This window comes from Sciurus carolinensis, chromosome 8 (genome assembly GCF_902686445.1).
Source record: "Sciurus carolinensis chromosome 8, mSciCar1.2, whole genome shotgun sequence".
In the NCBI taxonomy this organism is placed as follows: Eukaryota; Metazoa; Chordata; class Mammalia; order Rodentia; family Sciuridae; genus Sciurus; species Sciurus carolinensis.
The window spans coordinates 40862869-40875730 of NC_062220.1; the positions used below are offsets into that span (position 1 = coordinate 40862869).

General features: G+C 35.3%; 1 protein-coding gene across 3 annotated transcripts in view; it reads left to right on the top strand.

Moving 5' to 3' along the window:
* Thsd7a (thrombospondin type 1 domain containing 7A) overlaps nt 1-12862 on the top strand; it is a 414330-nt gene that overhangs the window by 340443 nt on the left and 61025 nt on the right. For all 3 annotated transcript variants that reach the window (XM_047561721.1, XM_047561723.1, XM_047561722.1), the window contains 2 exons: nt 8031-8163; nt 9400-9503. In XM_047561721.1, the coding sequence (XP_047417677.1) occupies nt 8031-8163; nt 9400-9503 (237 nt within the window). The remainder of the gene's footprint in view (nt 1-8030; nt 8164-9399; nt 9504-12862) is intronic.

Genomic DNA, 12862 nt, shown 5'->3' on the forward strand with positions numbered 1-12862 from the left:
CTTTTTTTTTCAGATTTTCTTCTTATTCCTTTATATTCTTTATTTTCTTAAAATCTAAAGAACATATAATGTTCTTTAGCTTGGTTACAACCAGCAGTAGTGTTATACTTTCATACAGGATAGCAATTCTGTTGTAATTGTTGGTTATCATTTCAGTGAAAAAGTTATTACATGGAATTAGTGCACTTGCAAATTTTATTCTTCATATTTTTTCACATCGTTTTGTTTTAGTATAATTTACTAACAATTTTAAAACGTTATATTTATAGCCGAATGATTAATAATTTATCACAAATTTTAAGTGAAATTTTTGAAAGAAAAGACTGTCTTTTCCCTATGTTGGATAGTTCCTTGTATTGTGAAAGTACTTTAAAATTAAGGTTGATCTTGTCTAAAGCATTTCAAGGAAGTAAAGTTAAAAAAGAAATTTTCCATTAAATTGATTCTAGAATAATCACTCATAAAAATAGTGAATCAGGTAAATTTTTCTCATCTCTTTATACCTTAATTGGAAAAAATTTAATAGCCTATGAGGTTTTTTGTTTTTGTTTTTGTTTTTTCTGTGAGACTGTTTTTGCTTTTATTTGTTTGTCTGTTACTCTGTGCTAGATATTGAACCCCAGGGCTTTGTGTATACTAGACCATTGTGCTGCCACTGTGCTATAGCCCTTATCCCTGAAAATTCCTGAAACTTCTTTTGTTATATATTATATGTGTCTGTAAATAAAAGTAAAAAAATAAAATACACAATTTTTTATTCATAAAAATACCTTAACTAAAATTCAACTAGCAAACCAGGCTAATCCCAGCAGCTCTGGAGGCTGAGGCAACAGGATCACAAGTTCAAAGTCAGCCTCAGCAAAAGCGAGGCCCTAAGCAACTCAGTGAGACTCTGTCTCTAAATAAAATACAAAATGGGCTGGGGATGTGGCTCAGAAGTCAAGGGCCCCTGAGCTCAATTCCCAGTACAAACAACAACAAAAATGTCAATTAGCATAAATTCTCAATCTGTGATTTTTATAGTAAAAAGAATGTCATTTCCTCCTTTCTGTTTGATCATTAATAGTATTTAAAAATTATGTATAAAACTGTGATAACTCACATAATGGACTTTAAAAAACATTTTTAGTAAATAGATGAGGGAACAAATAGATGGTGAATGCTATACATGTGTTAACTAAATAATTACTCATTTCTACATGTATATATAAATACTTATTGAATCATTTAATACTGTTTATATTAAAACAAAGATGGTCTTGTAAAGAAAACAGTCCCTGACTTAAAGGAAGCGTTTTATCTCATTTGAAATGTAGTGCTCTTCTATATAGACGATAATGTGGAACCTACGTGATTTGATAACCAGATGTAGTGGTCAGACAGCTCTAAGGAAGGGAAAGGAAAACTCATTGTGGGAGCAAATATCAGGGAAAATATTATTGAAAAGGAAGTGCAAGAGATCTTTTTGAAAGAAGGACCACATGAATTCCACACATCAGCGGCATCAGTAAAGTCCCAGGTGACCATATAAAGGTGCAATGTTTTAGAGAGAGAGCAAGCCCACTGGAGCTCAGGGTGTTTTGGGGAGTGGTTATGTGAAGTTAGAAAGGAGAATGGAAGAAACTCATGTAAGAGTGAATTGAACTTACTTGGATGCACAGCAGAACATAACTTTCTATTTTTGAACCCAGAAATGAGTAGTAGATTTCATGATATAATGGAATGAGTGGACTTTGAATCAGCAGATCTGGTTTGGACACCTGCTTGGCCACTTGGCAGCCAGATCACCCTAGGCAAGATACTTTAGTCTTCCAAGCTTTGGTTATAAAACCTGTAAGTCATTCCATGGCTCAGATGAACTAATCTATGGTAAAGTGCTCCATTCTTTTCATTCTTTTTTTTTTTTTTTTTGGGGGGGGGGCAGGTGCTGGGCATTGAACCCAGGGCCTTGCACATACAAGGCAAGCTTTCTACCAACTGAGCTATATCCCCAGCCTCCAAGTGCTCCATTATTTAACTACCATTTAATTGATTTATTATCTGTCATCTAGCCCATCATGATTACAGGCTCCTACAGGAAAGGCAGAGGGTTTTGTGAAATTGCAATCTTCCTGCCTCAGCCTCCAGAGTTGCTGGCATTACAGGCAGGCACAAACATGCCCAGCTACCAATTATTTTTAAAAGCTGAATTGCATCATTAAAGATCACATATATAATTTGAAGTAATCATTCTTTTTTTTTTTTATTCTACAAAACAGTTTTCAAGAAACTACAATATTCCAAGTGTGATTTTAAATATAAGGGATTATCAGTCCACAGGAATCTAATGTTCTTGCTCTTAGGAAACTTCTATCCCAACGGTATGGGAAAGACAAGGCACTGAATGATTCTTCTAATCTCTCAATGAGTGTAAGAGAAGATTAGTAACCTTGAGGATCAAGTGAAGGAAAAGCAATTGAGGAAAAAGAAGTGTTATCATCTTAGAGAGGGTGAAAATAGGCAACCTGGTAACATGTGGTAGAATTTATAAGCAATATCAGTGCCCATTCAGTCATATACTTGAGAAGAGACATCTCAACATAGTTGTCAGAGTTTCTCCAGCCATATTCAGCTGCCTTGGTACAGGAAAAGTGGGAAAATAATTACTTTTGATTAGTCAGGCTTTTCTAGGACAGTTCAAGAAAGGGAGAGAGAGCAGAGCCAAAAGTGTTTGCAAGGAGTATTTAAAATAGTAATATAGTATGGAAACTAACTGGAGTCAGGATGGAAGAGAAGTCATGAAGATGAGACTAGATTGTGAAGATTTAATAGGGAAAATTAATCGCAATCTCATTGAGTTTGAAAAAAATTAGTAAGAAAAGAATTACAGCAGTCCATTTGGAAGGTGGGGAATGAATGGTCAGAGAGTTAGATGTTCAAAGATGAGACTATATAGTTACTGATCATAATAATGTCAAGGGGTGCACAGTGGAGTGAATAACTGATGCAAGATACAAGAGAAAGTGATTAAATATGAGGAGGTATAATAATTTAGAGTCCAGTGCCTTAAATGGAGGAAATCATCAAAGACCTCAAAGTGAGGACAGAGGTGGAAGAGAAAGGATTACAGTGAAGGACATTCTAAGGTCACCAACTAACCAAGAATCTCAAGGCAACAACAGCCACAAGGTGGATAACTGATGGTAAGGTTAATGTCAGAAGCTTAGAATAGTTGGAGATTCTTAAAGGTAGAAGGATGATAAAAGAGGAAACAGCTGAATGGAGCCAGTTTCCACTGGCAAAGAATGTGAAGGTAACTTTTCAAGAAGCGATTGAAGATGAGAGACTAGGTATTCCAATGGGTGCAGTTATAGAAGGGTGAGAGGATGGAATGAGAAATTCTATCAGGTTGTGCATGTAGATAGCATGGTGGGTCTGGGAAATGGTGAAATGACTAGGAGGTTGCAGAGGGTTCATTTCTTGTGGTCATGTGACACATAATGAATTTGATTGGACTCATCTCTTTATGGAATGTGGTCAACTGCTGTAAACAGAAATACATGGTGGCACTTGGAGACTATTCTATCCTGGAGGTCCTGGGGTTGTAGGGGACAAGATGTACAAGAACCACCTCAGGATAATATCTGTTCACAAGGAAGCAAGAGTTTCTCTGAGAGTTGGAGTTCTGTTTGGCTAGCCAAGGTCATCTCCCCAGGAACAGGAGATCAGCCCTGCCTGCTTTATTTGGCAACTCTGTGTTCAGTCTCCTAGAACAAAAAGTTTTCAGAAACCTTAAACCTAATAATGGAGATTTGAAAGAAATAACTTTAATTGTGCATGGAGGAAAGTTTTTTTTTTAAAAATCTGTGGGTGATGGAAGGGTTGGTTATTGGATGACAGTGCCAAGACCTTTTGTGGTCCTGAAAAAGTATGTTCTGTTTTGCCTGCAGAGTGTGATAACTGAGCATAAGGAGACAATGTTTTTATAGAAAGCTAGCCTTTTGTTGACATGCAGAAAATAAAGCAATGGCATGAAGTTAATTTTTCCATTATTTGGTAAGAAAGGGGAATAATCCAAATGTCCCTGAAATTACACTGACTTCTGCATATTAAAAAATGCTGAACAAAGTTGAGTGTTTAAGGAGATGTAATAACAACAGAAAATTAATTCAGGGATGGTTTTTTTTTAATTTAATTCTGCAGGTAAAGTTTAAATTTTATAAAAGTTTTAGGTTTTTTGAAATGTGGAACTATTCTCCTTTGTAAAATCACTTAAGAGATAAAATTACACTATAGTTTTGCAGAAAGTGAAACAGAATAGTTTGGGACTCCAAGAAGAAAACATAGAGTTACTTGAAATGTGATTCAGCTCTCTTCCAAGACATGCCTGGAATATCAATGCTGATAAAGATCAATATTGAACAGAATGTAGTTTGATCCTCAAACCAGTGCATTTGTTGACTTTTTAATTTTTTTTCATAAGTTTTGACAAAGGGCACATTAAAAATAGAAATAATTTATGCATAGAAATTATTCATAACTCTAATATTGAAAAAATAACTACTTTTGATCAAATAATGCATTTCATTGCACAAATTCTGTTTGTACCTTTGTATCCTCACTGCATGTATTGCCTTGAGAACTAGACACTTCATCCACTGAATCATATACTAGTATTACCCACAAAGATCTGAAAACTACCTTTACATTTTGCTTCTTACATGAAACATTTCCCTTTCAAATTCCTGTCACTATGCCACTCCCACCAGCCATTCTTCCCACTTATAGTGTAATGAATCAGTTTTACCTGACCTTTAAATCCTTCTATCAAGTAATTTCTGTGTTAAAATATACCTTGACTGTCTTCAGATATCTGAAAGATATTATAATTGTTAGAAATTATGTGCCCTCTGAATCTGTGTCCTCTATCATCATATAATTAGTTTCTTTTATTCCTATTCTAGATAGGTATTTTCAGGTATAAACACAACAGGCAGTTGCCTTTTTTCATATTCTTGCTATTTCCTATGGAGGGAAAACGATTTAGCTCATTTTTTTTGTTAATCCTCAATGCACAGACATAGTACACAGGTACTTACTACTTTAAGGGAACAGATAGAAGATATTGATATTCTGGTTTAAAAGATGTGAAATAAATGTGTTCGCTCTTTCCACAAATATTTATTAAGCATTTACTATGTATGACTATTGTTCTAGGTACTAAATCATAAAGATGAATGGAACCTCTATACATATATAAACCACATGTCACAAATTGGGAATAGATACAGAAAACTGAAAGGAAAACCTTTCCATTTTTCTTATTTAATGTGTGTTATGGCTTTCCCTTAGTCTGGGCTCTGATCTGAAACCTCTGTAACCTGGCTGAGACCTACAGTGCTGTATACTTAGAGTCACAAGTGATTTCTTAACTGTAACCTGAGAAGACACAGACTCCCCAGTGGGTGGAAGCATGGATGTCATGACACTTCCTGTGTAACCCCACTAAACTTCCTCTCTGCTTGCTGTGGCTTTGAAGAGTTCCACTTTAATCAGGTCACAATCTGTGTACTGTGGGCTGCAGGGGGTGAGGAATCTGAGCTCTTTATTAGAATAAAGGGATTGATATTGAGGAATCAGTTATGGATATAAAAAGAATAGTCAGAGTCTTAAATATTTTTGTGTAAAATTGTGAGGTGTTTGCCATAAGAAGGCACTTAAAGGAATGTTTTAGAGTTACACAGTAGGTCATTTTTTTTTTTGCAAGTAGAAATCAAAACACTAACTTTTGGTCGCTGCTTCCAAAATTGAAAAATTGGATGAGGTAATGCCTAAACAGTGAACAAGTAGGAGCTTTGGGCCTAACTCATTGTCCGCTCCTATTCAGAGATTCCTTGGTCAAGTTCTATGCATATTGAGAAGAGTTGGGGAGTGATTGCCTCAAAGAATTCTGACCACTTCGAAAACTAAAGAACATTTGTGCTCTTTTCTCTTTCTCCTGTTAAAATACAAATAACTCCCTCCTTCTGCCAGTGCTGAACAGATAATGATAATGGTCATTTAGTGTTTGTACTATCAAAAAGATTAAAGATATATCATAAACATAAGACATAAGAAAAATAATATAAATTGGAAAAGAACAATAAAGCCAGGCAGTGAATGGGGAAGGAGTGAAGGGGACAGGAAGAGAATAATTCCATGAGAAAATCAAGTTAAGGTAAACTCTTGCAATTGAGAAAATTAGCTCTGAGATTCTTGTGACCAAAGCGAAAAATAGAAACATAATGGATTCCTAGCAGATTATCAAGGGAAACAAAATTATTTTCTAGCTTTTAATTATGAGAAGAATATATCACGTGGGCCTTAAAATAGGAGTCACTTGGACAGTATAATTGATGGAGACTGCATTAACAATTTATTAAAATTCCTATTGACATTTCTTAGATCTTCCCTGAATAAATCATATTAAAAATATAAAAGTCGGAGCTGGCATACAAACTAGTATTGTTATAATAAAAGCCCACGACAGTATTCCAAATACTTTAATTCTCTGTTGCCAATACTTCCAGCCCCCAATTCCCTACCCCATTACTTATACTATTCCAATTATTCATTAAAATAGTTAATACAATCATTAATAGTACAGGTTTCCCCCCACAGTGGGAATAATCCTAAATAGTTTCATGTGAACCCAGAATCTTAAATTGGGACAAGACAGACAAGGTCATCTTCCAGGAGATTCCAAACCTGGTTCTTCATCACCATTTCTTGACAAACTTTTTAAAAATCAGATTTAATAGTTGTAGGTACAGGCCCAGAAATCTGTTGTTTTTATTGCTGTTGTTTTAAAACACGTTCTTCTATGTAGTCAGACATTCAGGATCACTGATCTCATCCACTCTCCCATCTAATACATGCATCCTCTCTAAACATGGTTGGAGTCAGTTGGTCAGACCACGTTAAGTGGTACATTGGTTTCATGAGAAATGATAGTCCATTATGAGAAATTGTCAAATTGTATTTTTCCACAATCATAATAACTAAAAATATTTCATTTCACTTCTGATTAAACTTTGTCAGGGTTGCTAACCTTTAAATTTCCCTGTGGAAAATATCTATGTAGCATATATTTAATGTTCTCACGAAAGAATGTAAATGCATCAGGAATTATGTTATCTACTAACGTAATGCCTTAGGGACTTCTTTTGTAAGTGAAACTGTACCTGTGACTGTTCATCTTTAAGAGGCGTATAAATTATATGTTGAAATATGTTTTATTAAAATTGGCAAATCCTATACATCTATTTCTAATTTTAGAAATGTTGAACATCTTTTCATCAATAACACTGTCAAATTGATAGCTTTTTTGAAAGTAAACCTGACTTTTTCCATTTTTAAAACATAATTTGGAGTTATTTACTTACAGTAATTATTGCAGTTTTTGACTGCTTCTCTAAAATATCTGCCTCAAGGAAATCACTTTCATTTCACTACTTAGAGCCCTGATGTTTAGAATGTGACCTGAATTGAAGATCTTCGTCTGTTTAACATGAATAATAAATGACTGGAATAATTTACAAGTTATGCATTTCAAATTAAGTGAATAACAAAGAAATAAAATTTCACATTATAACACTGAATGTATCTTCCTAAGGAAGATTCATTATGTGTGTATGAGTCCCATGTGGTAAACAAGGCTACGTGAAATGGCATGAAAATAAACTTAAGGTAGAAGAAAATAATTAGATCTGTCATGTTTCTCAAGGGGAAAGAAATATACAAAAGAGCAATTACTCTGTAACTGCATATTAGGAAGACTAGTTGACTGTGGAACTTTTCTTCATTCTTCAAATTTTAAAATAGAAATTAATTGACTTTTCAATATAAATGATCTTTGGGAGAATTGAGTCAATGATTGGACTAGATGAGCCCTCTTATTGGGGGATGTCAAAGCACAGGTGGCTGAGGCAATACAATTTCTTCTCACTCAGTGGTATTTGGAGACTTTTATCAGTGCGAAGTACAAAGGTTAAAAAGCTGTCTCATTCCAGGTGACTTGGGAGTCAGGAAGCAGTCTCGGCTTCGGGTCATCATTCAGCTGCCAGCCAACGGAGGCCGGGACTGCACAGATCCTCTCTATGAAGAGAAGGCCTGCGAGGCCCCGCCAGTGTGTCAGAGCTACAGGTAATGGAGAAAAATCAAAGCAAGTGACACCCTGAGAATGACTTCCCGTTCATATACTTCCAGACAGCTTTCAGAGGAAGCCAATACTGTCTCTTCCACAGGCTCCATGGAGTTTGGGATGTTTATGGCCATAGCTGCCATTCCTGCCTCTAAGGAGTTGAGCTGTTCTACTTCTGAAATTATCTCCAACAAGGCAAATGCTTGTGTAAATTCCCCATCTGTGTTAGTAGCTCCAGTGGTTAGGGGAAATGTCTGATGTTGATATAAACTATTTGAAATGCAAAGAAGTGGTTAATAATTATGAAACACATGCTTTAGGAAGCAGTTTCTATTTCACCTAGGAGAATAGCCTTAGTATTTCTCCCCTGGATCCAAAGAGCACCTGTTTCTCATAAACACTAGTCTTCTGGCTCAGGAAATGACATTGCTGTCAAGGATGCTAGCAAAATGTCTGTTCAGTTCATCTGTAATCACCCCAAAGAAAATTGTGGTTATTGAAGCTCTATATCTTCTTGATAATTTATTAGAGAAATTTGGATTCTTTGCTATTCAGACTGAAAGTTTCTAATTGAAACTTGATGTAGTACATAATTGCAATCCTGACAAGTGAAATACTATGGTATCAATTAATGAAACATGCAATCACAAAATAATAATTTAAGTGGAAATTTATGGCAAATTTGCCAACTTAATACATCTGTCTTTCATTCTGAGATGACAAATAGTTCAACTATATATTTACATCATGAAGATTATCAACTATTAGACCAAACATTTAGTTTTGAAGCTGGTTTTTGTAGAAGTACGTTATAATTTCAGTTGCTGAACTACTCTTAGAGTGCTGTAGTCACAAGGCACTATACAGAAGACTCATGACCTGGATGCATTTTCATAACTTGAATGAAAATAAACATAGCTTACTTGAATGGAATAAACTTCTGGTGCTACCTGGTGCATCTCTTGGCAGTCTGAATGATTAAAAATCTAAATGCTCTCTGTAGCTCTCTACAGAGTCCATTTCTATAGAACTTGGCAATGAAATAGTCTCGTCTGCAATGCCATATAAAGTACATTTGTATTTAATGCTTAACAACTATATAAATTATACTTAGATAGGATTGACCATAGTTGCAAACCTCCTATTTACAATCATCAAAGCCATTATTAATGCTGCTGTGTCTCTGTGATTTTTCTTGCATTTTCTTTCTTCACTGGACTTCTGTTCTTTATTCATAGGTGGAAGACTCACAAATGGCGCAGGTGCCAGTTAGTCCCTTGGAGCATACAACAGGACATCCCTGGAGCACAGGAAGGCTGTGGGCCTGGACGACAGGCAAGAGGTGAGAGGCCCCATTCTGCAGTTGATTTGCTTTTCATTTCTCCAATAGCTCTATCTTAACTACTATCCTAATGTATTTGTCACTGACACCATGCTTAGCTAACAGGATAAACCTGTTATAACAGGATGAGCCTGCTATGACCCATTCTACACAAAGCAGGAACAAAGGAACTTCTCTGTTTAAATTTCATTCTTTGGTGTTAGACCATAGCTGCTGAATTTTCCCCTAATTTGTATCTGGAAGAAAACCAGACCAAACTTTTGGTTATGGCAAAGATAGCACACTGAAATTTAGTTTGTTTGTTCGTTTATTTGTTGTTGGTGGTGGTGATGGTAGTTTTTAGATCAAGTTATTCCACATTACTTGCCACCTTAACAATAAGGTTCACATACATGCTTGCCTGTATTTATCATATAGGTTTATGTGTGCATGTGTACAATGTACTACAATGTACTTCCCAGAAGTTCTCAGAAATGACATTCCTAATGTTGTCATGGCTACCCATGATTCCTAATCATATTTGGTACTAGTATTTAAATGACAGATTTATTACTCAAAATCTGCAATATGAGAATTTAAATTGGCCCACACTGCTCTATTACATGGAATATTTCAGAAATGGATGATGGAAATTTTTCACACTTGCCACAATTTTATAGAAATTTTATCTATTTCCTATAGATTTTATAGGAAATAGTTAAATTTCAAGCTTTGGAAAATATTATTTATACCTGCAGCAAATTCAGTCTTTTGAGAGTTTTTTATTTTTTTTTACTCATAGCATAGTTCTGCTATGTACTTACAGTGTAGCTCAATATGTAATTGAATATGCACTCACCTTTCTTTAACTTATAAAGACATATTTTGTTCCCTCATTGATAGCTTTCTTTCCATGATTATATAAAAGTCTGAACATACAAAACCTAATTTCAGTTTGTTCTGACTTTATCTGGGATCCCACTTCCCTTAGAGCTAGAAAACTTGCTTTTTACTTTGAGAATACTTACTTCATTTTGGAAAGGAAAGAAACTTACAATCTTCATTTTAGAAGTTTTCACTTGAAATGTAAATTTTTTATAAATAATATTAACTACCTAGTGACTTTTAGGATTTTATTTGCACAGTTCAGTTTACTTTGAGTATCCTCTACCACCAAATTTGGGTAACAAATATCTCTGGCTAGACACTTAGATATATAGAACTGAAAGTCATTCTCATTTCAGATCATTCTTCAAGAAACTGATATTAGCTTTTCTTGTCATGTACTACTAAATCTTCATTGAATGGAACCTACATTTACATACATTTTTGGTTTTATATAGTTTATAACAAAAAGAGGCATGAGTTTGTAATCAGGAAACAAGGTTTAGTTTCAGTACTCTTACAAAAGTGAGTTTTGCTCATCTCAGTTTAATTAGAAAAAAAAAGAAAGGAGGAAGAAGAGAGGTTTGGGCTCAAATGATCTTTTAGGATGATTCCCATTTTTATTATATTATCTATGCACAAATAGTGCCCAGAGTTCAAAGGGTAAAATTAAATTAGGCAATATAGGTGAAAGACATATACAGACTTCCACTGGAGGAAGCATAGGATATGGTAGAAGCAGTGCAAGTGTGAAAACGTCTTCAGTTCTAAACCCTGTTACTTCAAAGCTACACACCCTTGGATGATTCATTTCCTCCCTTTGAGTTTTAAGCCTTGTGGCACTGGGTGCATATTGTCTTCTTTAAATGGAAACTCCTTCCCCCTTCCTGATGAATGTGCACAATATGGCATAGGGTATGAAAGCAACAATATTAACTTCTGTTTCTTTGACACTCAGTCTAGGCAAAAACTGTTCTCTATGTTTTCATTTCCACACCTGACAACCGCAGTTCATTCCATTCTGGGTACCTGCTTTGCAGTATCTAGTACTCTCAGCCACTCCCTCTGTGGAAAAGGTCTTTGGCTTTTTCAGTGCTGCTTTCTGGCACTTCCTTTGTTGGTTTCCTCTTACTGGTGCCTCTTCCTCTGCCTGTTCTTAAACAGTATTTTCTAATCTTGGCATACTTATCAGATTGCTTACTCTATCTCTATGGTCTTACCGTTTTTAGGCTATCTGGAAGTGAAAGTTCCACTATAACAAACGAGTTCCACATAAATATACTCAGAAGAATTCCTTTAACTTTCATGCAAAGATCACCTTTTTGTTGTTGTTATTGTTTCAGTGGACAGAAATTTGTTTTTCTTAGAGCTTACGTTTCTGCAGAACATGAAATGGAGAGAAGTATCTTTTGCTAATGACAAGAAGGCAAATTTTTCTCTTTGGTGTTTATGACTGTTTTCAGAATTCTGCATGATTGACCTGCCAAAGTCTCCCTGTTTGCAACTTTATCCTTTGTCATCAGAAACAACAAACTAACCGGGTGCTGTTTTTTAATGATTAAATCAATTGCACAGTAACCATTAAATCAATCAGCAAAGACTGTAGAGTGCACACCTCTGTCCTCTCCAGTATGTCAGGCTAATTCAGCTGCTCATTCTACTGTGATTGCAATCTGAAGACTGTGCAGAAAAGAACCATGAGTGTTATGAAAGGGTGAAGGCTTTCAAACCAAGAGCTTTCATTTGTTAGGGAAATGAAGTCTCTCCTCATCCAACAAGTAGGAGTTAAGGGCTAAAACAGAACAATTTAAAAAACCAATAAACTGGGACTTCACTTGCACCATCTTATTCAAATGAGTAGAAAAGAAGAAACAAAAAAAAAAAAAAAAATGAGAGGAACTCTACCAGCTAAGCATGAGAAGTAAGGAAAACAATAAATAAGTTCTCAGAATAGTGGGTAGATTACGTTTCCCAAGATGTGATCTGGAACCTGGGATAATTTTGTGGAGAGCCATAAATGTCAGGATCAGTATTTTAGACCTTGTTCAATAAGTGATAGGAGCAAAGACCTGATGAAAGCAATGTTCTATCAATCAGCATGTACAGAATAAATTAGTAAGATAAGACACATGGGCCTGGAAGCCAGCAAAGATGCCATTGGAGCAGTGCAAGGTTGAAGTGACAGAGACTCACTCTAGGACCACAGTACAGAAACGGGCAAAAATAAATAAATTTACTTTGAACTTAAGACAGTAGAAGGTAGTTTTAGGACTTTGTGGCAAATAATACAAGGAATGATAGAAATAAGAGTCAAAGGTAAACTTGATTCTTTAACTCCAGTATTTTCAACTTGAGAATAATTTTATTGGTGAAAATTCTTAGACCTGAATGTAGAGCCAATCTTGGAAAGTATATTTTGTATATTTCGCTTCTGAGACCATGGTAGGGTAGCCAAGTTGAAAAATCTAAGTGTGCATTTTAAAATGTATAAATGT